Source organism: Cyprinus carpio, chromosome A16 (assembly GCF_018340385.1).
Source record: "Cyprinus carpio isolate SPL01 chromosome A16, ASM1834038v1, whole genome shotgun sequence".
Lineage (NCBI taxonomy): Eukaryota > Metazoa > Chordata > Actinopteri > Cypriniformes > Cyprinidae > Cyprinus > Cyprinus carpio.
Genome location: NC_056587.1, coordinates 13,608,420 through 13,636,284, shown reverse-complemented (window position 1 = coordinate 13,636,284; position 27,865 = coordinate 13,608,420). Strand labels below are relative to the sequence as shown.

Here is a 27,865-nt window from a genome sequence, read left to right as displayed (position 1 = left end):
TCACAACGGTTTAATGAGACATCGCAACGCATATCTGCAAAATGTAGTAACTCACCCAAAACATGCTTCAAAACCTAGTTCTGTGTCACAATAAAACATGGATAAAAATGTTATGTTAAAATATTTGTCAAACAACAAATCTCTAACATAAGGCAACTACATAGATGTATTTTTGTAGCTTAGATTGTTTCAGTTTAATTCATTTAGAGATGTTCAGATAAAACAAGGTTGGAAACAGGTTAACAGGTAGAAGGTTTAAATTCGGCCTATAATGTTTATGTCTTCTAACAGCTGTTCAACTTAAAACATTCTCAGAGTTGGAGTGGCATTAACAATCTAAGCAGACATTTTGTTTCAAGAACACCAAATGGCCCATATGCCTCCTCCGAGCCATTCGCTGATTAATGAAGATAGGCCTATACACCCCCAAAACAACACCTTTAGCCTATCTGTAGCTTGAAGCTTTTCAAACACTTTTTCTCCCATTGTCATTGGCAGTAGATACCACTTCACAGGTTTTTATCCACATGTTGTCACATGCCAGCAAGTAGTGTGTGATACTTCTTAAAGACCGTGCCAAGTTTCTTCTTGGTTTTCAAGACCTAGGTCTATTTCCAGGATCCCACTCACACCTTTCCAGTGATTATGATATTGTCTGCGAAGTGTCTAAAATTTTAATAGCTTATATACGATGGATTTAACAACATCTCGACATACTCATAATTCAGTTCTTTTTGTATCTTTTCGCTAAACTGTTCTGTAATCTTTTCCACAACATATCGAGTGTCTGAAGGTTTACTAGATCAGATGAGTCCTTGTTGCTCGTGCTTCTTAAAAGTAAAATTCTTGTATAAGCAAAACGGACATCTAAAGCCTTTTCACTGTTAATAGAATTTTACATAAGGCATTCACTTATACCGTATATGATGTGCCATGGACAATTTTTTAGTAGGTTAACGTTTAAATGTTTGCGTTTTGAGATTAAACCAACCGGAAGAAACCATATTAGCATTTTTTATGCCTTCGAGTTATTACAGTAACGCGGAAAACCAAAATTCCCCACAAACACGTAACGCTCGGTGACGCAGGAAGGGTGGCAACAGGCGTGTTTATCGCTCCTATTGGTCAGACGCCGGCAGTTCTGCTCCCTGATTGGTCAGCACACAAACCTGAACTTACTTAGGCTTTGTCGAGGATCCATTTTGTTGTTAGACGGAGACAAACTGGAGGAGAATAATACCATTCCGCTTTAGCCTCGGATTCGAATACAGATTCACATATTGGGAAATATTTTCTCCATAAACAGCTACAGCTGACAGACTAGACAAAGGGAAGACGAAGGGCTTATTCCATCAAACCCTGAGGAAGTCGGTAAGTTGTTTTCTACGGAGTTTAATAACATAGGGAGTCGTCGACGGTATTGACGCCATGTTGAGTACGAGAGTCTTTGTTTTGGTCCAGGGCCAGAAAACATGACCTAATACCCTTTTTAAAATCATTCGAAACTCAGTTTTTTAGTAAAACATTATAGAAATGATCTGCAATTCCAAACGTACAGAAAATGTTTTTTTGTTTTTTTTGTTTTTTGTTTTTTTTATCGACAACAACCGCGAAGACATTGAGCATAATAGAGGAAGATTAGATGTTTATGTAATACTATATTCACAAAATATTTCTTACTGTAATACTATATTCACAAAATATTTCTTACTGTTCGTGGGTTAATTATATCATTGTTTAAATTACACATTAAATGCATTATCGTTTTATTGTTGAACATGAACTTATTTTTTACTCTTACCGTTTCACTCTTTACACAAACAGCTAGTTTTGATAGGGACGTAATGATCGTGAAGAAAATAACTGTTATTAAATATTATTAAAATACAGATTTTAGGTGACAAATGACATCATTGCTTCTTTTGTTAGATTCACGGCTTCTAGAGCACCGTGCGCCGAGGTGAATTCATGTTCAGCTCGGTTACACGACAAAACAACGCTCATTGGCACATGAAAACTTCAGATCTTGCTGGACACAGATGTGCAGCGAGAGGTAGATCAACTACTTCGAGGACCTGGAGCCCGATTGGCGAAGAGAAATTAAAAAGTGAGGAGAACCACGCACTCAACTTTTCTACAACAGAGAGGTGAGCGGAGGAAGCGAGTGGGGGATGGGCGGCGCCGCGCTGCAGGCAGCCCTTTGTTATTGTCGGGCTGCAACACGGGCCGTTTAGTAGCAATTTGAGGCCTGTTTTTAAATCAGTTCGCACTCTTTAAACATTGTAATTCAAAGTGTATGTATTGCCCTTTTATTAAACAAGTTCTTTGTCTTCTGATAGGTGACATCCAGTCAAAGCAGTATGGGAGGTGGCGAGAGATACAACATTCCAGACCGCGCAGCACCCAAGAAGAGCCACCAGATTGGCAGGGGCAAGCCGAGGAGTCGAGACCAGAATGGAGTGGTGCATTCCGCCTCCTCAGGAGCCTTAGGGGTGCCCCATCACCACAGCCATCGCCGGGGTGAGAAGGGCACCAACTACTCTTGGTCTCCTGAGGCGTGGCAGGCCGCGTCTGTAGACATGAAGAATGCCTCAGTTCGTTTCGCCACACCTTATGATCAGAATTGGGAGGGTACAGTGTCCCATCTGAGCAAACTTTTATCAGCTCAGTGTGGTCAGAACTATGCTGGAGCCAAGTTTAGTGAGCCCCCATCCCCAAGTGTGCTACCCAAGCCCCCGAGCCACTGGGTGTCTCTTCCTATGGGCACTTGCGATCATCGTGAGATGATGACCTTTCAGTTAAAGAGCCTCCTGAAGGTTCAGGCCTAAGAAGGTCTGTCACTGCTGCATTCTTAAGCCAATATTTGAACGAAGGCTCTGCTTTGGCATCTCGCCCTCCTCTTGAATGCTCCAGCTGCGTAATATATTTTACAGCTATTTTTAGATTTGCATCTTAATTAGATGATGACCATTTGGCAGGCAGATGTTTCTCCTAATGTCCATCACCTAACTTTTTTTTAAAAAGGAAACCACTAGTTATTACGTCGCTGTGGCCTTAAGGGGCGGTTGAGATCTTTTAGCGGAGCCGTATGCCATGACAAATGATGAACTGGATGTCATCCTTAATAACTCATTGCTCTGTTATGCTCCTGTTTTGTTTTGTTCTTTTTTTGATGGCTGTTTGTGACAGTCAGTGTGTTTTTTCTTCTCAGCCATGCCTAGAAGTAGACTGAATTCACCCACCATTTGCTTTCTGAAATCTCGCGTTGTTTTTCACTTACTGAGGTTTGATGCACACTCTCGGCTTGAGTTTTAATCATGCAGGGAGTGTCTGAAACCTCCTGGTGCTAAGCACAGCAGCATTTGTAGCGTTATAGTGCATACTGCATTTCCAGGTATCTATTTTAATTTTGCGTTTTGGGAAGTAAAAGCCACATGACTTCGTTCTGCAGGGAGACCTAAGCGAACGGAATACGAAGGGGAACAAACTTAAGTGAACATAGGTTATTTGACGAACCCTTAAGCCTAATGAGGTGGCACAATGGACCTTGTGCTTTCAACACCTGTACTTTTTTTTTAAATGGCGCTGTGCGCATTGCACTATAGGTGTTGAAATTCACCAAGGTTCAGAAGCTCTGTTGCAGCGTTAAACTTTTTTTTTTTTTTTTTCGTCCCTTAGGTTATAGCTTAGAAAACTATGTGTGATTTTTAATGTTTACCAAAGCTAAGTAATCAGCAATTTTCTGTTTGAAACCCCCCTTTGCTTAACCAGATCTGGTTACAAGTGCCATAAATCATCGGGTAAGGCATTAGCATATATCAAGGTTTCGGTTGACAAATCATTTTTGGAATACATTTTTTTTTTTTTTTTTACTTTGCTGTACTTTTGGAACGATTACAGAGCAAATATACGGAGGAGGGTTATGATGCGAGAACATAGGCTGGATGTTTTCTCTGGTCTCATCTCATAGCCTTGTTTGCTCTGTGATTGTTTTGATACAAGCATTGTTTTTTGGAATGTGTGTATTATGGCACGGGGGAACTGAGAAATAGGGCGCAAGTCCAGTGAGGACATGTTTACATTGTTTTATAAGAAGGCAGGCGGCTGACATCTTACACACACACACTGCCTTTTCTCACTTGTTATTCTTGCACTGCTGTTCATTTGTGTTCAAAAGTTTCAGACAATGTTGCTCTTTCAACTGTGGATATGTCATGAAGCACCCCTTCCCACTTCGTTATGGTGGAAACTACCTCTCTTGCAGAACGTGATGTTAATAGCTATCTTAAAGATGACAAAACAAAGCTGATGAGATTCAATATGTGTAATAGAGCCATGTAAATAATGAAATGTATAAAATGTTGTAGCATATTGTACATTTGTGCAGGAATGTTTGAAACCTGCAGATAAAGTATTTTTTAGTAATAACACTGAATGTAAAAGTCACGCTAAGGACGTGGCTTGTTTTAAATTGCTGAAGAATATTTTGATTAAAAAAAAAGAGAATTTTGCCTATAGTGCGTCAAAACCCCTGCACTGTGTGATTTGTTGCCAGTGATCTTGCACATAATATTTTTATTTTGTATAAGGCACCATGTAGGGGCAGAGCGAACTTTATGTGCGAGTTACAAAAAAAAAATGGCAAAGAAAAAAAAACATTTTGAAATTGAAAGGGACTTTTATACATTGTTTTTGAGTTGCCTATGCAAGTAGAAAGAATATTTTAATATTTTTGCGTTGTTATAACTCATTATTTTGCCCTTTATCCAGAGTCCATAAAGCAGTGTTGCATTGGCCCCAAGTCATTGGTCTTTCCTCCGTTGGCCAATGTTTGAAGCCAATGATGCTGTGTTTTAGCTCCAGAACTGCCAGATTATATTTTAACCCTTTAAAGTAAAAAGTAAATTATTTTAATGGAATGTGTAAAAGTCCTTTTCCTAAATTTGGTTATCCTGAACAATTGGCTGTTGAATTTATCCCAACCTTGAAAATGTCACTTGAAATGGAAGCTGAAAGCCCTTTTGTTACGAATTGGTATGTACTAAAAGATTGTTTAATTTGGTTGTCTAAAAAAAATTAAAATTCCTTCCCTTCCCCCCCAGTACTGTGTTTGTGTATGCTTCTTTTTCTATAAATCTGTTCTTTACAGTTTAACATTAACAAAATGCCTTTGTTGTTGTTTTGTAGTTTCAAAATTCTTTTTTTTTTAACTGAATTTAGAGGAACTTTCACCTAAACCCTGCAGTGAAAATGAGTTTAATTAGCCCTACTTAAAGGGGAACAAATACATGTTATTTTAGTGATGTACAACTATTGGTTTTTGCCAGTAATTACTTCAACATTACTGCCAGTTCGAGCAGCAGGGCACATAGGACAACGGACACTGTGTTGGAATTCGGCCCAGAGCTTTGAAATCATTTACCGTGTGGCCCATGAAACTGATTATCTGTTCAGACTAGAACTCTGTCTGCTCACGTAGATGACAGCACCCATAGGACATGTTTTATAAAGATGATTTATGGTTATGACATGTCATTAACAGAATTATTTTTAAGAATTGTAGAAAATGTTTGTGTTTTAAGTTCTTTGAATTTTTTTTTAATATACTTACGTATAACTATTTAAATGTTTATATTGCATCATTATTACAATATAACAAAACAGGCAGATGATTAATGAAATGTCTGTCAATAGATACTAAAGTCAGACCAAAAAATAAGAGATGGGAAAAAAAAAATCAACATATGAAATGCAAGAAATGGTTGGTGTTTGAAGTTATGTTTTCTTTAGAATAATAATAATAATAATAAAAACGTACTCGTTTGAAGCCAGGTTTATTACAGTCATAAAATTCGGGCTACAGGGAAACGGGTTTGTATCATGAACATCTAGCTCGCGATGGCAGACGAGGTCAGCTTCGCTATTGTAAAATTATTTACATATGCCAGTGCTTACGTTTTCACTGCTGTTTACATTGTGGTTAGCATGCAGTATTTGATTTACCCCGATAGCAACAGGACATGAACACTAAATTACACAAAAACCGATTTAAGAAGAAGGATACACGTTATAAATAATCCGGGGGCAATAGTAACTATTCTCTACTTCAGTTCAACCCTAACTTTTAGCCTGTGGTTATTCAGCAAATGTCTTAATAACTAATGAGGTAAATAACGTTTTTTTTTTGGAAATAAAAGTGCGCAACGTCGAATGCAGTGGTTTCTGTTTTGTTTTCGACAGCCCCATCAGCTGGCAACAAAACTACATTACTGGTTCGGTAACTTATTGAAGAAAAAACCTTTCAGTAATCGAAATGTAATTTTTATTTAAATTTAAACCACTTAATACAGCCTGAAAAGTGAGATTTTCATTTTTTCTTTTTTAGCTAAAAGCAGTAGTAGATGCATATTACAAACTACTCATTTTGCAGTCCACATTTAAAAACAGAATTCATTAAAAAGCACGTCTGCTGTATGAATGTGTTATGTATAATTTACGTTTTAGAACAGAACGTGAAACTCTCTTTCAGTAATATTAATCACAGATCTTATTTTACTCATAAATCGAAAATCCGATCGTAAAAAAAAAAAATGATTTCCGGGGTTTGGCTACAGCGCAACACGGGAACTTTTATTATGAAAGAGTGACGTTTTATTTTTATTTTTTTTAAAACAGGAACTGCTAGCGCACGCGCAGAACAAAGCACTTTACCTGGCTGTCAACGACTTTCATCAAAAATGGTTTCATCCGTAGAGTGTGAACATTAACGCTACAGTATTAACAGATGGCTTTACTGAAAGCATATATATGATCTCGCCAGCGGCTTCCGGGAAAGCGTTTATTGCTGTCAGTATACCCACCACAGACGTCGCATTTGGCCGTGCATCGTTCATAACCTATCCATTCAACCATTCATCCATTCATCCATCTATCCATACGTCCACCTGCCCACAAGACTAACAAAAACAGACAGCCCCTCACAGCTCAGACCTTCTCAAAAAATCGCCGTCCGACTGACAACGGTAAGCAGCGGCAGCAGCTCACTGGAGAAGATCCGCAGCTCTGCAGCGAGCGTACAGTAGCTTAGCTGTTAGCGTGTGCTTGTGATCGTGTTTGGATGGTTATTCTCACTGTGTGTGGGAGATATCGTACCAAGTGGAGAGATTTGGAGATATGTTTACCATGAACCACTCATTCGTCACTGTCACACTAGCTAACAGCTTTTGAGGACCTCATAGGGGCCTTCGCATCACATAATGGTCCCTTGTTCCCCATCAGCTGATCAGTGACCGTCAGCCTGCCAGATGCATTGGTACTATGTACAATTTGTTGGATATTTGAATGTAATTCAGTTCAGTTAAAAAGTGTGGATGATTTAAATAGGCTTCAGTCTGATATGTTTTGGCTATAGTAAAACCTGTGGGATGTTATTGTGGACCTTAAGGGACAGTTTGTCCCCAAATAGAAATTCTGTTATCATTTACACACCCTCATGTTCTCCAAACCTGTATAACTTTGTTTCTTCAATAGACCTCAAAACGAGAATTTAAGCAGAATGACAGCATCAGTCACCATTGATTTCTATTGTGTAGAAGATGACAGTGAATGATGACTGAGGTTGCTCTTTTTGTGTCTTATTGTGTGGAACAATATGAAGCTGAGTAAGTGATGCTTTGGGGATGAACTGTTGATTTAATGCATGGTTTTCATTTATATTGTAGTTTTTTTTTTTTTTATTAAATTCATATTTTCAGTAACATGGGAAATAGCAAAAGGGCGGATTAGAATACAGAAAAATATGGCAGTATATATTTTCCCCCAGTCATTACTTTATTGTTGTTATTCTTTGCCCTTTATAGCTTTAAAGTAGATCACCTGCAACTAAGTCACACCTGTTAATAATTCAACAGCCTCTCACAGTATTTTCACCAATGACAGTGAACAAGGCCGGTGTGTTTGGTTGAGTGTAAAAATATACCATGCACTGAAGCTTAAAGGGATAGTTCACCCAAAAATGAAAATTCTGTCATCATTTACTCACCCACAAGTTGTTCCAAACCTGTATGAGTTTCTTCTGTTGATCACAAAAGAAAATATTTTGAATAATGTTGGTGTCCAAAAAGTTGATTGTAGCCATTGACTTCGATAGTATGGAAAAAAAGTCAATGGCTACCGTCAATTGTTTACCATCATTATTCAAAATATCTTCTTTTGTGGTTAACAGTAGAAAGAAACTCAAAACAATGTGAGCATGAGTAAGTGATGACAGTGAACTATCCCTTTAATGTTGAGCGTACTGGAATCTGGGTGTGAGCTCTTTTTTTCATTATCAAGCATGTGATCTACATTGTAATATTACTCTTTGAGTACACTCCTTTTGATTGAGTTTAACCTTTGTGCAAACCTTTTTTTCTTTGTTCTTTACACTGAAGGTGTGATGTTTGTATGTGACCTTGGAATTGGCTTTTAGTCCCATTGTGAAGGACGATGAATGCAGAGGAGTTGGAACTCCTCGGTGACTCGAAATACAGGAACTATGTGGCAGCGGTAGATAAGGCCCTTAAAAACTTTGAGTACTCCAGTGAATGGGCCGATCTGATCTCAGCGCTCGGGAAGCTCAACAAGGTCTTTTTCTACACCCCTTTGATCACATTTAGGAGCACTTCCAAATGTGGCAGTTGCTTTACTGATCTTATTTTTATGTATTTTGTGGACAGGTCTTGCAAAACAATGGCAAGTATCAGGTTGTGCCCAAGAAACTGACCATTGGAAAGCGCCTGGCCCAATGTCTCCACCCGGCGCTGCCCAGCGGAGTTCACCGCAAGGCCCTGGAGACCTATGAAGTCATCTTCAAGATCATTGGACCAAAGCGCCTGGCAAAGGATCTTTTCCTTTATAGGTAGAGATTGTGCCAGATTGATTTTTCTGCTACAGTGGCTTTTAGTGCCTAATATATCCTTTTCACCCTCCTTCTCAGTTCTGGCCTCTTCCCGTTACTATCCAATGCTGCTATGTCTGTGAAGCCAGTATTACTTGGTTTATATGAGACCTACTACCTGCCCTTGGGGAAGACTCTTAAACCAGGCCTGCAGGGACTCCTGACCGGTGTACTGCCTGGTCTGGAGGAGGGCTCAGAGTATTACGACAGGTAAAAGAAAAGGTTTCATGTTTATGTATTATGTACACTACTGTGCCATTTTTTAAAATATTTTTCATGCATCTTTTAAGTCTTTTAGGCTCTTAAAAGCTTCATTTATTTGGACAAAAATATAGTAAAACAGTAATATAGCAAAATATTATTACAATTTAAAATAGCTGTTTTCTGTTATAATATATTTTAAAATGTAATTTATTCTTGTGATAGCAAAGCTGAATTTTCAGCAGCCATTACTCCAGACTTCAGTGTCATGTGATCCTTCAGAAATAATTTGAATGTGCTGACTTGGTGCTCATAGAAACATGTCTTATTATTATCAAATTTAAAAACAGTTGTGCTGTGTAATATTTTTGTGGAAACCGTGATGAATTTTTTCCCCCAGGATTCTTTGATGAATACAAGTTCAAAAGAACAGATTTTTTTTCACAATGTAAACATCTTTATTGTCATCTTGGGTAAATTTAATGCATCGCTGCTGAATAAAACAATTAATCTATATATATTTATAAAATAAAAAATTTACTGATCCCAAACCTTTGAACGGTATAGTATATTCTAATACTCACAAATATTCTTCAAAAATATTAAATGAAGGAAATTTAAATGTATAAATTGGACAAATGAGCATGTACGGTGAAATATCCAATGTTGCCCAAAATATATCCTATATTGAATAATACAGATAAAGAAAAACAGTCTCCACTATCAGCTGACAACTGAATTTCCTGATATAATCTTGGTGCATCTCTAATCTTTAAACTTATTTCATCTGTTGTCTAAAGGACCAATACCCTGCTAGAAAAGGTGGCAGCAGCTGTGGAACAGCCGGCCTTCTACAGTGCCCTGTGGGGTAGCATTTTAACCAGCCCTGCTGTGCGCTTGCCTGGAGTGACCTTCGTCTTACTGCACCTTAACAGAAAACTATCCATGGAGGACCAGCTGTACATCATTGGCAGTGACATCGAACTGATGGTACGATGATCAATAGACATAATGCAAGCAAAACAGCCTTTAATTAATGAATGATTCAAAATATAGAAATTGTACAATTGCACGCCACTGAGTTTTTCTGTCAAGGGGAACATGATGTTTATATAATTGTTTTCATCAGGTGGAAGCAGTCAGCACATCTGTACAGGATTCCAGTGTGCTAGTGCAGAGGAGCACCCTGGATCTTATCCTCTTCTGTTTTCCCTTCCATATGAGTCAGGTAACAAATCTGATTAACAAATGTTGATTTAAAAATTCTTTTATCTCTCATTTTGCCCCAATGATAGGAATATTTCCTAATATTTCTCTCCGAGATCCATCCTTTAAAGACCTTGCTGTGTTGCTTCTCAAGTGGCAAAAATTTGACCTGTCCACCTTTAAAACAGATATTTGTAGATTTGGTTTGAATTATGAGTTATTCACTAGTCACAAAATAGAAATGTCAGTTTGAAGTATTTGACAGAGAAATGAAACACTAAGATGCATTGTACTGTAACTGTGTGGTTCATTTCAGGCTACACGTCCAGACATGATCCGAATTCTGTCTGCAGCTCTATGTTGTTCTAAGAAGAGACATGTCCCTGAACCGTAGACTGTATGCTTGGCTGCTGGGTGAGATATCCACACTTCACACACACAAACTGTATGCCATCCATCGTTTTTATTATTGTCCCTGTTTCCAATGATATGCCATTGCTTTCCAATGATATGCCAACAAACAGTTTTGCTTGTGTTTGGATATCTACAAGCAGATACATGGCACGGCTGCTTTTATTTAATCAAAATTACAGTAAAAGGGTAATATTTAGAATTATTATTACAAATGACTGTTTTATGTAATGTCCCAAAGAACCGCATTTAAATGAAATAGAAATCTTTTATGATGTTGTAAATGTCTTTAAAGGGTTAGTTCACCCAAAAATTAAAATTAGTTCATAAATTACTCACCCTCAAGGCATCCTAGTTGTATATGACTTTCTTTTTTGAGATGAATCCAGTCGGAGTTATATTAAAAATTGTCTTTGATCTTTCAAGCTGTTTAATGGCACTTAGCGGGTGTTGCAGTGCTTCAGTCCAAAAGAAGTGAAATAAAAAGCGCCCATCCATAATAAAAAACGTCTCACATGGCTCCTGGGGTGAACAAAGGCCTCCTGTAGCGAATATTCAAAACATAATAATCACTTTAATCTAGCTTGTGCCAACAGTTGTATACGGAAGCAGCTCCGGGAGGATGACGTATTAGGCTGGCGTTGTGCATGGCACAATGTACTTAATTTGAAAAGTTCATAGAAACAACTAAAATTTGCTGAAATTTTGTTTTTGGTTGACCTTATTTTGTCTTTTACTTGCTGTCCATACACTGTGGATGAACATTGCGGTAAGTTTGTATATCTACAAGTAGCCTGGTATCAAATTTTCATAAACACTTCTTTATTTATTTCCTCGTATCTATGGAAGTCAAAAAAAGTGTCTAGGAAAACTGAACATCTTTGTGCTCACGTCAGTGTGCTAATTGTGTTCTTGGTGGTGTTTTCAGGCTTTGATAACAATGGTGTGCAAGCAGGCCCTCGTAGCACCCGACTCAGTAATCCAGAAGAGCACGTCACACACTACTTCAACACTTATTCCAAGGACATGCTCATTCAGGTAAGGTGAAACATATAAGTACAAAGAAGAATATAAATTGCAAATCGTGAGAGTATCACCCATTTTTTGTATTAGTGGTGCAATCCAATTTTTTTTTAAAAGGATGGATGTGGCTCATTTTGTTGTTTTGGGCTCCTCTGAGCATCAGTGGGACATCAGAAATCCCTGGTGTTCACAGTGCTCTAAACAAATATTTCCAGACACAGAGAAATCAAAAGCAGTGAAGAAACTTCAAAAGTTTTCCTTCTTGTCCGAGTTTCCTTTTGTTGTAAGTTCAAACCGTTTTTGTTATGTCTGCAGTGGCACACAGGTGCATGCACATATTTTGTCAATAAGCCACTCTGAGGCTTCACTACTCTCCATGTGGTCTGTATGCATGGTTTAGCTTGCAGTGAGACACTGGTCCCAGTGCAGGCACAGACAGTCCCGTTCAGTGCCATGCGTTTAAAACACCCTGGTACCCCTTGGGTTGAGTTTGGAGTTTGGGGCTTCATCAGTGGGAGTTTTGTTTTTGGTATTTTCCTCTCTTGTTTTATAGGAGGGGGAATTGTTTGATTGTGTGCCATCTGGTTTGGGCCACTTGTTGGATCTCGCTTATTTGGGAAGTAGGTTATTGCAGGGACCGTCTGTTGCTCTCTCTGTGCAGCCATGCGTTAGACCAAGTGTGAAATCTCTACAGAGCTGAAATGCACACACATGCACAGGCATTCACAGTATAATGGAGACTTTTTTTTCACTTAAAGTTAAATTTTTTAAGTCGGCAAGAAATGTGTATTTTGTAAATGCATTTTATAGATCTTATTTTGATTAATTAATTCATGTATATATGTGTATATATATATCTTGTAAAAATCCACTCTGCAACTGATGGATAGATGTCCCTGCCCCACTTTTTTCTTTTCTTTTTTCTTTTCTTTTTTTTTTTTTTTTTTTTTATTTTGAATGTTTTGTTTTATTGGTTTGTTAAATGTAATCTTCAGCAAAATTTGAAATAAATGTTTTTCACACTGTACATTGTTGTTTAGTTACCCTTACTGGCTAGGATTTTATTGTCAGTGCATGCCTAGATTTGTCTGTGTGTTCGTAGGCCATGGTGGGGATCTTGCAGGGGAAGGCTAGAGGAGGGGAGGAGGAGAGCATTCTGATGCACGACTTAAAGCCATTTCGCATTCTCATCAGCCTTCTCGACAAGCCTGAGCTGGGTACAGCCGTTATTACATGATGCCTTTGGCAGACAAATGCTTAGACTCATGCAACGAGTGCTTGGAATTGCCTTGATACATTTTTGTCCACTTTATTTAGGCCCAGCAATCTTAGAAGATGTTCTGATCGAAGTGTTTCGCACGCTGCACACTCAGTGCCGCGCTGAGTTGGACCTTCAGAACCAAAACCCCTTCAGCAAAGACCAAACTCAGCTTAGCAGGTACGCACTGCTTTCGTCTCACTAATAGTTTTTACAGTTATGCAGTTGTAATACAATATTTTCAGTCTAACTTTATCTTTTGTGGTGTTATTTTTCAGCAAATTAAGAGAGAACAAGAAAACAGCAGAGCTCATTAAAACCGCCAACCTCCTGTTTAACTCCTTTGAGCCCTACTACATGTGGGACTATATTGCATGCTGGTTTGAGGAGTGCTGCAGGTGTGTGTGGGATAATGGGAGAAAGATATAATGCATTTTTGGTCCATTCTTACTTAACCTTTTTCTCTTTTTGTAGGTGGACTCAGAGCAGTCATAACCCTGGAAAGACTGTGAGCTCTGAAATGTCAACACGCTCATTGGTTGAGTTCTGTGAGCTGGTGGACTTCTTGTTGGACATTGTATCTTTGGTTGGTAAACTTTACACTTGGATATGATAATTTAGCTATTGAAATGTTTAGATTCCCGCTTTATTATTCCCAGTTATCCATTTTCTACTTTAAGAATGTGACTTTTTGACAGCTAGAAACAGACATTTGTGTAAACATGCTGAGATTTAAATGGTGTTTCTGTATGTTAGTTATAGGCAACTAAACTACTTAAACATTTAGTGACTTGGATTGTCTTAGCCTCATAGCTTAGACATTTTCTACATGTGTACATATTTTTATGTGTGTGTTGATGTCCTTGTGAAAGTTTCAGACATCAGTTTTAGAGTCTTAGTTTCTCTAACACTGTTTGTGAATGAACCGATCAGGGTTTCTGAAGTGTGTTTTCTGGCCTCTGCTTGCTTCTGTCTGTCTGAAAATCTCTGCTCTCTTTTCCTTCCCTCGAAGCCTACTAGAAGCATGAGGGTTATCTGCCAGGTACGGTACTGCTCTTACTTGCCTCTTCACCATACCCTCACTTCACTCTAATTGTTTGGCTACCTTCCCAGAAACATCCATTTTAAAGTGCCTGTAATCACTTCAGGTTTTCTATTTCCTGCTCCCTGCTTATTTAAAAAAAAAAAAGATCCTGGATCTTGCTCTAGACAAAAATAAACACTACTTCAGCTTCACACTGCTCACATACTCTCATATGAAATGTAATGAAAATAGATAAGTGGAGTGATACAAAAATGAAAATATCTCTGTGCTGCTATATTAAATTATACACTGTTATAATATTTCTGAAATGTTAAGATAGAATTGCTCATCATGTTTATCTATGGATGTTGCGGAAGGTAGAACCATAAACTTGCATGTGCTCACCGATTTAAAAAGCTTGTGACCCCTCTTTACTCCACACATAAAGCCTAAATTCTTCTTGTTTGCTTTTGCAGTTTTGTTAACCATCACTCTTAATGTATAGTACTGACTGTAATGCAGGACTGGACCTCCAGCTGCCTTAATATTAAGGTAGAACTGAACCTCACTCATGTCTTTCTCTCTTTTTGTCTGTCTAGGAGACCTACATTGAGATCCAGACAGAGCACCTACCTCAGTTGCTGCTTCGGATGGTTTCTGCTCTTACCACACACCTGCAGGCCCTGGGCCTCAGAGAGCTCACTCACTGTCTGCGCCTCTGCTCCAAGATCCTCAGCAAAGTCCAGCCCCCTCTGGTGTCGCCCCTTGTACTGCCCTCTGGTCCACCTTCTGCTGCAACTACCCCTACTGCTAGAGACAAAGATGAGAAAAGGGTGAGAGCAGACAATTAAATCATTAAAACATGTTAAGTGAATACATACCCCAGGCCTTTTCACATATATGACTGACTTTCTATATGAATTACATCTTTATCAGTACATTTTAAACTTAAGCATAATATAAAGCATAATAAAGCGTAATATATGCAGGGTTTACACAGTCATGGAAAGACTGGGGACAAACCTGGAAAATACATGAAATGTCGATAGAATGTTGTTGTTGTTTTCTAGTTAAGCGCAGCTCTAAAATATTTAATCATCTAGAATTTTCTTATTTGAATGCTATCTTTAAAATAAGTTCCCAAAATCTGTATCCAGTAATTGTCAGGGATCCTCCGGTCATGGAAAACCTAGAAATATATATGGGTATTTTAAATTTGTGATTTCCAGACCTGAAAAAATCTTAAAAAGTCACAAAAAACGAGTAATGAAAATTGCTTTGTAAATGCAGTTGCTGTGATATATATTTCAAACCTGCAAGTAACAGTAGGATGGACCTCCTTTATTTCTGTAATTTCTTTGAACTTTTATTGTGAGAATTGTGAGTTTTCAGTGAAGATTTGATTAGTAATGCATATTTATTAGTTATTTAGAGTTATTTATTAGTATATTTAATACATGTAAATGCTGACTATTTACATCACCCTTGGCAACTGATGAAATAAATCAAAAGAAAGTAATCGAATTTTAGTGGTTTTGAGAAGCTTTGATTCAAACCCAACTAGGGAAATACATTGGCACCAGTGCACAGACAGTGTGTGATGTTAGAATGAAACATAAAACTGTCACTCTCATCTCTGCCCTGTGCTTCATGTGCAATGTCTTTAGGCTTTCCACACAGGGAATATGTAGTGCAGATTAAACTTTAGCTTGACTTAATTAAGAGTTCAGTGCTGAAATGTACAAAGTCAGAGAAGAAAAGAGTACATCACTCAGCAGTTTATCTAACTGCCAATATCAACAGTACTCTGTCAACAAGTCTTTTTAATGCTTGTAGTCCCTACAGCATTAGTCTGTTAAAGAGAAGCAAATATGGCATGTTTACTATACAAGCACTGGCCTGGAAACAACCATCCTTTTGCTTGATGGTGTGTGTCTTCTACTGACTCCCTGCTCTGGGGCCAATAGACAGGATAGTCCTTCCTCCTGACTTAAGTTTGTTAGGGTGTGTGTGTTCACCATGACCTGTTTGCTACCTTTCTAGGACTATGTGTCTCTATCTTAAGTGAAGCTTCATCGAAATTGTGCCAGACTCCCTGGATGGTGCCTCCATGCAGGGAGGGTAAGCAAGGGAATAGGGATGAGACATTCATGCACAACTGAGTTCCTCTCTCTAGTGGGAGCCAAATCTAGCCTCTGAGGCCCAAGTGTCTGTCATTTCCACTCAGGTGAAATTGGCCTCCAACCTCTCAAGCTCTCGCTTTTTCCTCCTCTGGGGATCATGCAGTGCACTGTTTACCACCTGAGTCTGGCTCTGTGCTGCTACACAGTTGGAACCACTTAGTTGTGAACGTCTGATTGTTTTATAGCCAACCCACAGTGTGATGGGAAGGGCTTCATCTAAAAGTGTAGGACTGTGAGAGATGTGTTCTGGGCAAGAAATGGCTTTTCATTTGACAAGCATAAAAATCCCTGCAGCCGTGTGTGCTGTCTCTCGGAGTATATAACAGTACAATATTTTTGACATGATGCAAATAGGGATTTGCAAAACTACATATTTTCAAAATCAACTAGTCGGTAGGATTCCTCAAATAGTCAGCCTCAAGGAAGCCCTATATAATTAGACTGCTTAAAGTCTTACCTGACCAAATGTGTACACAAGTGCTTTAAAGGGGTTAACTTTAAACATGTTAACTTTGTTTTACTGTGCAAACAGTGAAGGATAACATGTTTTTTGCATGCTTACTAAAAGTACCTCCACTAAAAATATCAAAATCAATCCAATATATTTAATTTGAATTAATGAAATTACCTTGAATGTGAAGCTGTTTAGGTTTTGCACAGTGGTGTCAGTGTTCTGTATGCGTTGCTGGAGAGTAATGAATATAAACTTTTTCATTCCCTATCTTTCTTAGTCTCTACCAGTCACCCTTGAAGTCTCTGGCAGTACTGATGTATTCGATGATGGCGAGAATGCTTCCAGCAGCCAGTTGTTAGAAAGTGGATTCACAGACTTCATCCAGTACCAGGCAGAACGTGGGGAGCAACCTGATAACATGCAACATCCCGAGGATGATGCATCCAGCCCTGAAGATGTACCTGTCCAACTCAAGCCTAAGCCCAAATCTGGGTTCAGTAGTTCAGCCCACATCAAGCCCCAGGACAAACCAGTGATGCAGTGCTGCCTTGAGCATTTCCAGCAGTTTCTTTCTTGCCTAGTGAGGCTTTACATTACCCCAGGTGGTCAGACAGAGGCAGGGAAGAGCTGCAGTGCAGAAATGGGCACTCTAACAGTGATGGCTGATAAAAGATGCACAAGTGGGTTCGAGGAGCAGATGTCTTCTGAGCAGATGGAGTGTCTGGCTGCATTCACGGCTGCCTGCCAGCTCTTCCTGGAGTGTTCCAGTTTTCCAGTCTATATTGCTGAGGGCAACATGAAGTCATCACCCACTAGAGAGGAGCAGGCAGGTAAAATGATCCTCTGCTGCCATTTCTTAACTTTAACTCTTAACTTTACCAAGGTGTGACCAGGACATTGTTATCCTTCACTGTCTCTGCCACCCTGAGACATAACTCAAGAAAAAAATGTTGGTGTCACTTTAGTATACCCTTCCTTGCATACATTAATGCACAATCTGTGTTTTTCACATTGATTACACATTCATTTAATGCAAATGTTTTTAGGGGCAGTTAATGAGTATAATTTATTTAAATACAGGGTTTGTTTTACACTCTAAATCCTTTTATGTAGCATATTTGTATTGTGCCAATGCTTGTCCAACAGGTGAGAGTGTTCAGCCAGCGTTGTGGCTTCAGACCCTGATGGATGCATGCTGTTCAGCTGCTGATTTCAGTATTCAAGCAGTGGCTATCTCACTTGTTATGGACCTTGTTGGACTCACACAGTCTGTAGCTATGGTGACAGCTGAGCATGTGGCAAGTCCAGACTCGAGCCAGCCAATGAGTCCTAGCCAGGGACGTGTTGCAGTGGTGATTCGACCGCCACTCACACAGGGTATCTTGAAGTACATTGCAGAGAAAACCAATTTCTTCAAGGTGTGCATTATTTCCTTACTCCTTTGCATTCTTTTGTAGTCTTTCCTTCTATCTTGATCACCTTCTCACTTCTCTCCTGTAGAGTGTAGCGCTTATTTTATGGGATCAGTTGGGAGAGGAGACCCCCCAGCACCACAAGCGCAGTGTGGAGCTTTTTTACCAGCTTCACAATTTGGCTCCCTCACCCAGCATTTGTGAAGATGTCATTAGCCAGCAGCTCATGCATCATGACAGGGTCAGTCATAACATGCACCCCTCAGACACCCCGCTAACAATTGGCATAGAGTTGCACAATTACACATGGACAGATTTGTTTTCACATCTATTACCAACTTTTATTTTAGAGAATACGTCTGGAGGCTCATGTAAAATTCTCAGTGCTTTGGCACCTAACCAGAGACTTGAATATCACCAAGTCCTCCCCTTTTAATCGGACCTTTGACAGGTAACATCACTTCTATGGTAGATGAAGTCTAATGATGCAAAAACAAATATGGCTTGGAGAATTATCTCAAGACAATGTTCATTGATTGTTCAATCACATCACTGTTCTCTTCCTCTTGTAGATCTCTGTTTATCATGTTAGATAGCCTCAGTTTTTGGGATGGCTCTACAAGTGCTGTTGGCAGGGCCTGGCTGAACCAGGTTTTGCAGAGACATGACATAGCTCGGGTTCTTGAACCTCTACTGCTTTTGCTGCTGCACCCCAAAACCCACCGTGTATCCATACAACGGGTTCAAGCACAGCGTCACTGGACCCAGGTCTTTCCCAACCCACCAGAACAAGAGTGCTCTGAAGCTATTTACATGAGGGATATGGGCTGTACTGAAAGTAAGAGGATTCTTCTAGCAGTTTAGATTTAGGATCTACATTTATTTATCAAAACCAGTATATGCTAACAAACATACATTTGTCTCCTCTGCAGATTATAGCCAGATATCAGGGAATGGCCACAGGGGTGTCCAAGCTTGTAGCAGATGCCTCCCATTGGATGATATGGAACCCTTTAGTCTGACAGTTAACCCTTTGAGTGACAGTCTTTCTCTCTTGAGCCTTAGCAGTGAGAACCTGCAGCTCTGTGGCGAATATCAACCTCCTGATCAGCAGGGGGAACCCCAGAGCACAGATTCAAGCGGCTCTCAGTCATCCACCGTAGACAATGGCAGCTTTGATGAACTGGATGGAGGTGGTAGCACTGTTAATATATCTGATCTTGTACTTTGTCAATCTGTTTCATTAGAGGAAGAGTCCTTGCACAAGGCAGTGTCTGCTGTGCTTTTTGAGATAGTGGACAGGGTGGTGCAAATGGTGGAGAAAGAGTCCTCTGAGACACCAACTCCTGATGGCTGGCCTCAGACAGACTCTGACAGTTCCAACTCATCCACTGATATGTCCAATGGGCCATGCATCACCCTTGCCCCTTTCTCCAACACCCAACCTAGAACACTTCCAGAACTGGTTGCAGGGGGAACCTTGGAGTTCCTGGCTGTGGCCTCAATTGATGCTTCAGGGGAAGAGGAACATCAGGAAGGCATTGCTCGTCATAGCTCCTCCCCTTCAATCATTACACTGCCAGATGGTGGTGGCAGTGTTGCCACCGAGCAGAGTCTCCAGGTTAATGACCCGCACCGCAAGCGCAGCCACAGCAGCACCCAGCTTAGCCTAAAGGGCAAGATTATGGAGCGTCTTGTTGACAAATCCCCAGGAGCCAAGCCCAAAATCAAAAAGGTCAAGAGGAAAGATGATGAGAGACGCAAGACCAACCAGGCCGAGAAGAGCAGGCCACCCAGCATCTTCTTTGGTGACAGTCTTGACCTGGAAAACTGGTACAGCTGTGGGGAAGGGGAGGTGTCAGAGATTGAGAGTGACATAGGCTCACCCAGTGGTGGGGCGGGAGGATCTTGCACCTCTGGGTCACCTCCTCGTTTTAACATCCATCCCCTATACCAGCATGTGCTGTTGTATCTTCAGCTTTATGACTCCTCTCGGACTCTACATGCGCTCTCTGCCATTGCAGCCATGCTTTGTGCTTCTCCAGCAGGATTTGTGAGTGCCATCTCCACCACCAGCATAAACAACACGTACACCCCACAGCTCTCTCTTTTGCAGAACCTGTTTGCACATCATCGTGTCTCTGTCATGGGCAAAGACTTCTACTGCCCCATCTCGACGGACTCGCACTCCCACTCCTTCCGGAGTGCCATGTTCCTGGAGATCATCATATCCCTTTGCCTCTATTTTCTGCGCAGCTATTACTCGGCCCATGTGGCCGCCACATCACAGGACCTGGCAGGCAACCATGCCATGCAACTGACCAGCGTGGAGGTGCTGACTTTGCTCTTCACTGAGCTCGTTAAGGTCACTGGGGGCTCAGCCAAGGGCTTTGCGAGCTTTATTTGTGACGTACTGTCTAAATGCAAGGTGCAGAAGGTAGTGCTACACTGTTTGCTTTCCACCATCTTTAGTGTACAGAAGTGGCATGAACACCATGTCCGTGGCACCAATGTGGCTGCGGTTGAGGAGGGCCTTTCAGAGGACAGCGTCATCAATCTTTCAGAGGACCAGCTGGACAACTGCAGCTCCATACAGTCACAACTCCTGCGTCTGCTGCAGAGCCTGGTGGTGTTGGAGCACCGTGTGATGATCCCAGTGGATGAGGGAGGTGAGGGAGGTCCGGGGTCGACTGGGTCTAATGGAGGACCTAATGGCCCCGGGGCTGGGTTTGAGCTGATTGGAGGCGAGGTAGAGCATGTCAACCCACAACAACCTATGACTTCCCTGCAATACCTGCATGGGCAACCCATCACAGCTCAGGGCATGTTTCTGTGTGCCGTGATCCGAGCCCTGCATCAGCATCATGCTTGCAAGATGCACCCACAGTGGATTGGACTTATCACAGCCACGCTGCCATACATGGGAAAAGTACTTCGGCGAGTAGTTGCATCTGTTGCACTTCAGCTGTGCAAAAACCTTGACAACCTTATACAGCAATACCGTTATGAGACGGGCCTCACAGACACCAGGTACTCATCCACTTTTGTTATGTAGTAGAGAAACAGTGACATATTGCATAAGCACACTAGTTCAAAAAGCTGTTTGTATTTAGTGGTTATTGTGGATTGATGTCATGTGGTAGTATATTTACATCCACAAGAGGGCACTGTTCATCATCAGTTCTTCAGTTATTGCCCTAACAATGTCATGGCAGGTTTTAAAAGGCACTTTAGGGAGTATAAATTAAATACAATGACTTTTTGAAGTAATACTTTGTTTATGAAGGGAAAGCCAATGTGTGTTTGTGTACCGCTGTGTGTATTTTTAGGCCCCAGTGGATGGCACTGTGTATCCCGCCTGACCTGATTCTGACTGTACTAGAAGGAATGACAGCCATAATCCATTATTGTTTGCTGGACCCAACATCACAATATCACCAGGTGAGGGAGCTAGCTAGCCATGTTTGTGTTTCATGGCTCCTAAAAGCTTAAATGCTGAATGTAGTGGACTAAAATAAGTAAATGAATGATAAGAGTAAAATATAATAAGAATAATTATTATTAATATATATTTATATATATATATATATATATATATATATATATATATATATATATATATATATATATATATATATATATAACAATCAGTGCTTAGGTGTGGGCTTTGAATTAGATTTTTTCTTAATTTTTATGTGCATGTATTCCTCAGCTGCAAGCAAATGTAGATCAGAAGCACCTTGCAGAGGCCCGTGCGGGGATTCTCTCCATCTTGCACACCATCATGTCCTCCGTAACCCTGCTGTGGGGTGTCCTCTATCTGGCTGACAGTTCTGACAGGCCAGCTGCAGCCTCTGCCTGCTCCACCTCCAACATCAACCTAGGATCCACAAAGGTACCATGAGGAGAATGGATTTGTGTCTTAAGACATGTGGTGACTGTGCTTTAATCCTGCTTGTAGCCCTTGTGTTGTGCTAACTAGAAGTGTTTTCACGGGTTGTCCACAGAATCTCAGGCAGCAAATTCTAGAGCTGCTGGGCCCAGTCTCAATGAATCATGGGGCTCACTTCATGGCCGCTATTGCCTATGTGTGGAATGAAAGGAAGCAGGCTAAAACTTCATCTAGGAACAAGGTATGAACTACACCAAAAGTTATTGGCTAGTTTTGTACCCTATAACTAAAAAACAAAGATCTTTCATGTGTGTCCCTATTTTTTAGGTAATTCCCATAGCTAGTGAAGAACAGCTTCTCCTTGTGGAACTTGTTCGTTCAGTAAGTGCCATGCGCACTGAGACGGTGATACAGACAGTGAAGGAAGTCCTAAAGCAGCCCCCAGCCATTGCCAAAGAGAAGGTAAAGTAACAAATATACCCTGACTACTCTCTTTATTCCTCTCTAATCACTGTCTGTTACTGCTGTTGGTTTTGAAGTAGGGCTGTGCGATTAATCGAAATCGTAATAAAATCACGATTTGAGCGTGCGCGTGACTTATGTCTGTTCTAGAGGCATGTTACAACTTTTTGATAAAGCTCTCATTGGTTTTCTTTTGGAAATATGTTTCAAATTTATACTGAATGCATTTATGACTGTAAAGCATGACTGTGTGTGTCAAAATCGTGATTAAAATCGAAATCGCAAAATTGATCAAAAAATCGTGATAGGTTTTTTTTTTGTCCATATCGCACAGCTCTATTTTGAAGGTGGCTTTAAGACTTATCATTGTCTTTCTTAATTTTACAGAAGCATCTTTCCCTGGAAGTCTGCATGCTTCAGTTTTTCTATGCCTATGTGCAGAGGCAAGTGAATTACACTAATATCAATATATGCCAAATGTATTCTTTAAATTACCCTGTCAGTCTCACTGCCCTTGTCTCATCTTCTTTAGGATTCCAGTGTCTAGTCTAGTTGATAGCTGGCCATCACTCCTGGCATTGCTAAAGGACTCTGTGCAGCTCAGTCTGCCTGCTCCGGGACAGTTCCTTATACTAGGGTAAGTGTTTTCTCACTAGTACAGTTATAAAACACATTTCATCAGAATCCTTTTTAAATAATATTAGGCAACATTTGATTTAGAAGCCTCATTAATGGACATTTTAAAAAAGATTTCTGCTGGGAAAATTCTATCAAATATGAAACTGAAAAAGCTTCTATAAATGCTATATCTCTTAGATGGCTGTTAGAAAATATTGTTAAATTATTGTATGTAATTTTCTTTATTGAAGTTTTATTGTAATTGTTTTATTGTTTGTACATTTACATTTTCTACACTCTGTGTTTGCCATAAAAATAGCCTTTCCTGCTAATGTTAAATAATAAATAAACACCTATAAGATTACAACAAGTATTATAAATTAATTGTAATGTTTTCTTTAGTGTATTGAATGAATTTATTCTAAAGAATCCCACCCTGGAGAGCAAGAAAGACCAGCGAGAGCTACAGGTGACCTTTCATTCACTCTATACCCTTACTTCCATTAAAAGTATGTTTTTTGAAATGGTTTGCATGGTGTCCACTGTTTCTCTTACACGTGCATTTTTAATTGCTCAAAACCATGATTCCCCAGGATGTGACCCATAAGATCGTAGAGGCCATTGGCACGATTGCAGGCTCATCCTTAGAACAGACCACATGGTTGAGGCGAAATCTGGAGGTCAAACCCTCCCCTCAGATCATGGTGGATGGGACCAGTCTGGAGGCCGATGTAGAAGGTCAGTGACTGTGTATCAGTGTTTATGTAAAGCATATCCCATGTATGTCGACTCATGTTAGCATGCACATCTGCATGAATGTATGGCGAGTCGCTCACTAACGGTATGCGCATTTCAGATCTAATGCTTACTGTGATGGAGGCTTCCAGCTTCACTCCATCTGTGTACAGCGTTCACGCCCTCACATTGCTGGCTGAGGTAAACGCAGGATGCCACATTCACAGTCTTTTCGTTCTTTAAATACACATAATCTAAATGTTCCACAACTAGTGCGGCAGATAACATTTGTAGGGAAATTGGAATGTTGTATTGGTGTCAAGGAACATTCACAGGTCAACAGGTTGTGCACTGCCCTATGCGTCTTGTATTTTTGCTTGATTTGCTTTGTTGTGTTGATTTGGCTTTCTGTGGATTGAATTAATGTGCTCATGTTTCCATGGGTGTCTTTGCAGGTTCTGGCTCATCTATTAGATATGGTATTCTACAGTGATGAGAAGGAGAGAGTGATTCCTCTGTTGGTCAACCTTATGCATTATGTTGTGCCCTACCTGCGCAACCATAGGTATTTAATCTTCAACATTCAAACTTCAAAACAGGATGAGGAAATGACAATTAATTGGACACAGAGTTACTGAAGTTGCTTCAATGTCTTGGATTTTGTAATTGAAAATTATTATAGCGATCAAGATCATGTTCTCCTTTCCGCCAGTGCTCACAATGCCCCCAGTTATCGTGCATGTATCCAGCTGTTGAGCAGCCTCAGTGGTTATCAGTACACCCGGAGAGCTTGGAAGAAAGAAGCCTTCGACCTGTTTATGGATCATACGTTTTTCCAGATGGACTCCTCTTGCGTCAGCCAGTGAGTACTGTACCGCACAACGTGTCCTTTCTTCTTGTTGCAGTGGTTTTACTGCCACTCACAGGGCAATGTGACCTCTAGTTGACCACATCTCTCTCTTTCAGCTGGAGAGCAATCATAGACCACCTGATGACTCATGACAAAACCACTTTCAGAGACCTGATGAGTGAGTCTTCCCTTTCTACTAAATGGGCTATCCAGCTGCGCCCATCTTATTGCTTCATTATAATCACCGAGCTGATTTTTTGTGAGCTTTGTAGAGAGGAACTTGCTAACATTTTGTATATGTGCAGCCCGAGTTGCTGTGGCTCAGAGCAGCTCTCTGAGTCTTTTCACCAATCGAGATGCAGAGCTTGAGCAGAGAGCCATGCTACTCAAAAGACTGGCCTTCACCATCTACAGCAGCGAGGTGGACCAGTACCAGAAGTACTTACCAGACATCCAAGGTACAAACATCCATTGATTTCAATGAGTTCAGTTGTGCTTTCGGGAGAACCACTATGCTGTATTCCTGCTTTACTTCAAACTGACTCAGCTCTTTCCACAACCTCAGAATCAGGGGTGTCAAATTCTGCTTCTGGAGGGCCATTGTCCTACAGACTTGTCAGTAAGATTCTAGGGTTTGATATCCCTAGACACTTAGAGCACATTGTTCACTAGAAGTGCTGCGGCGAATTCATTTAGCATGACACTAGATGAACCTACAGTTGCACTTGCACCCTGACACAGCATGAAAAAAAGTTCTAAATAATATGTTGATGTCATTTCAGAGCGTCTTGTGGAGAGCCTACGACTCCCTCAAGTGCCCATCCTCCATGCTCAGGTCTTCCTGTTCTTCAGAGTGCTGCTACTGCGCATGTCCCCCCAGCACCTGACCTCACTCTGGCCCACTATGATCACTGAGCTGGTGAGGATATGACACACCTTGCACAGTTACATAGTACATATAATCACAAGCAACATCTCACAAGAAATCTGTAAGCTCTGATGCTGAAATAATAGAAGTTCCCAAGGACAATCTAAAAAGGAATAGTTATTACGTGGACTTTTTTTGTCTCATTCTTTTGGCAAAGTTCAATAAGCTTGTTTGTTTCCTTCTACAGGTTCAGGTTTTCTTACTTATGGAACAAGAACTCACTGCAGATGAGGACATCACCAGGTATCCATTATTCATATCTTTAGCAATCCTCATTTGTTTTATCTTTCCGTTTTTATTTTTAAAAGTAGAATCATGTTCCATGTAAGACATTATGGGTGATTCTGTTTGTGGAATACTGATGAATGTGGTTTCTGGCTTTCCTTCAGGACCTCAGGTCCCTCGGTTGCAGGGCTTGAGACAACATACTCAGGGGGCAACGGCTTCTCTACCTCCTACAACAGCCAGCGCTGGCTTAACCTCTACCTGTCTGCCTGCAAGCTGCTGGACCTGGCCCTCGCTCTGCCCTCTGAGAGTCTGCCTCAGTTCCAGATGTGGGTGTCCTTACACACTGATAGCTTGATATGTATTTTAGTACAAGGCAGCAATGTTTCTTGTTAAAAGGTCATTAGCAAAACCACCCTGAGACTCTGAAATTCATTTAAAAGTAATGCAATAGCTGTTACTTTTGTAAGAGTGCTGTTCTCTGGGTTTAGGTATATTCTCATGACTGTGTTTTTCAAAAACCTCAGTTTAGAACATTCCAGCACTCTCTGTTCTTCTTCATGGATAAAATTCATTACAAATATTGAGCATATTTATGTATAGGATATTTGTATAGTATATGTGAAGGAAATAATATTACTGTATACCACAGGTATCGCTGGGCTTTCATCCCTGAAGCCTCTGATGACTCTGGTCTGGAGGTCCGCAGACAGGGGACCCATCAGAGAGAGTTCAAGCCCTATGTTGTCAGACTGGCCAAACTGCTGAGAAAAAGGGCCAAGGTAATACAACCATGGAACAGTCACCACAATATACACTTAGGCTGATGGTACATGAGGCAATTTGGCTGGGCAACTTTTTTAAAGCAATGTTGCTTGGGCACTTTCACATTGAGAACAGATAACAAATGTCTATCTTGATACTTAAGATCGTTCATGGACCATGTGTCTCATCTGGTTGCCCGTTGCAACATTGCTTAAAAAGTTGCCTCGTATATCATAAGCCTTAAACTATGGAAATCTTTTCAGTTGTGTCCTATTGTTGCATTATTATTTTAATAGAGATTCATTCCACATCATTGGCATATAGGGCCTATAACAGTTATAGATTATTTAGTAGATTTGTTAATGCTCATAAGCCTACGATGTTCATTACTCTCATGGGAATACCTCCATTAACTATAGAAAAATCCAGAGGAGGACTGCTCCACACGCACTCTATCCTGGGAGCCCGGACAGCTCCTGCTCACCCTTTACGTGATCCGCAGCATGGAGCAGCTCCTCCCTTTCTTCAACCTTCTCAGTCATGTCTTCAGCAGTAAAGGCAACAGTCGCTCAGGACCATATCACAGCCCTACTCCCAGAGACGGCCCATTCCCTGGCAAGGATGGCAAGCTGGAGAGCCAGAAAGTCTTCTGGAGCCGGGCCAGACAGAACATTGAGGAAATGGTTGAGAAGGACTTCCTTGAGGGACTCATCAAAACGTGACCTGGCATGAACAAAAATTGAAAACTATGACAAAAACACTAACACCTCACCTTTTAAAAATGGAAGAGAAAAAAAAAGAAAAGAAAAGGTTTGTACATTTTTTGCTTTTCTAATTAATGTATTTTCCCCAAAAATTATACTATTTAATTTTAAGTCTTTTACTTGTAAATATAGCCCATTGTGATTATTTCTTTCATTTGTTTGAGCCCATAGGATAGTATGATACTGTGCCATTCCATATTGTGGTGATTTGCCTAATAAAGAGACATATGTGAATTTAATACATTTTTGAACTCCCTTATCCACAGAAAGGCTTGTAGCAGACCTCGTGTCCATAACTTGCACTAATATTTATTTCCTTTTGGATTAGTTTTCAGTGGTGTCAGCAGAAACCTTTTGTGTAAGAAAAAAAAAAAACATGGACAGTTATAAGTGATGTTGCTTTGAAAATGATCAAACCCATAATGAAAAAAACATTGTTGCACATCGGAGTAAGTGGGAGAGAGGAAATAAATCAGAAATGTGTCACGTGCGCTACGGCTGTTTTTTCCTTCTTTA

At 40.3% G+C, this 27,865-nt stretch overlaps 2 protein-coding genes across 2 annotated transcripts; both read left to right on the top strand.

Annotated features, from left to right (window-relative positions):
• Positions 1-1,188: 1,188 nt before the first annotated feature.
• On the top strand, positions 1,189-5,101 carry LOC109104995 (proline-rich nuclear receptor coactivator 2-like). Its single transcript, XM_019118326.2, has 3 exons — positions 1,189-1,371; positions 1,930-2,147; positions 2,340-5,101. Exon 3 carries the CDS (start codon positions 2,361-2,363, stop codon positions 2,826-2,828), a length of 468 nt encoding a protein of 155 aa, XP_018973871.1. The 5' UTR covers positions 1,189-1,371; positions 1,930-2,147; positions 2,340-2,360; the 3' UTR covers positions 2,829-5,101.
• Positions 5,102-6,651: 1,550 nt separating this feature from the next.
• On the top strand, positions 6,652-27,839 carry dop1a (DOP1 leucine zipper like protein A). Its single transcript, XM_042772808.1, is given in 39 exon segments — positions 6,652-7,022; positions 8,433-8,625; positions 8,718-8,899; positions 8,978-9,148; positions 9,940-10,129; positions 10,269-10,367; positions 10,662-10,702; positions 10,704-10,759; positions 11,685-11,794; positions 12,882-12,996; positions 13,097-13,217; positions 13,316-13,435; positions 13,512-13,623; positions 14,050-14,079; positions 14,661-14,894; positions 16,976-17,528; positions 17,845-18,116; positions 18,199-18,351; positions 18,461-18,561; positions 18,683-18,948; positions 19,043-21,140; positions 21,440-21,551; positions 21,823-22,005; positions 22,118-22,243; positions 22,330-22,464; positions 22,852-22,907; positions 22,997-23,101; positions 23,485-23,551; positions 23,676-23,820; positions 23,939-24,018; positions 24,273-24,382; positions 24,530-24,679; positions 24,784-24,845; positions 24,973-25,125; positions 25,450-25,586; positions 25,783-25,838; positions 25,985-26,149; positions 26,473-26,602; positions 27,005-27,839. Coding segments are annotated over 38 exon segments (7,437 nt in total). The 5' UTR covers positions 6,652-7,022; positions 8,433-8,487; the 3' UTR covers positions 27,308-27,839.
• The last annotated feature ends 26 nt before the right edge of the window (positions 27,840-27,865 follow it).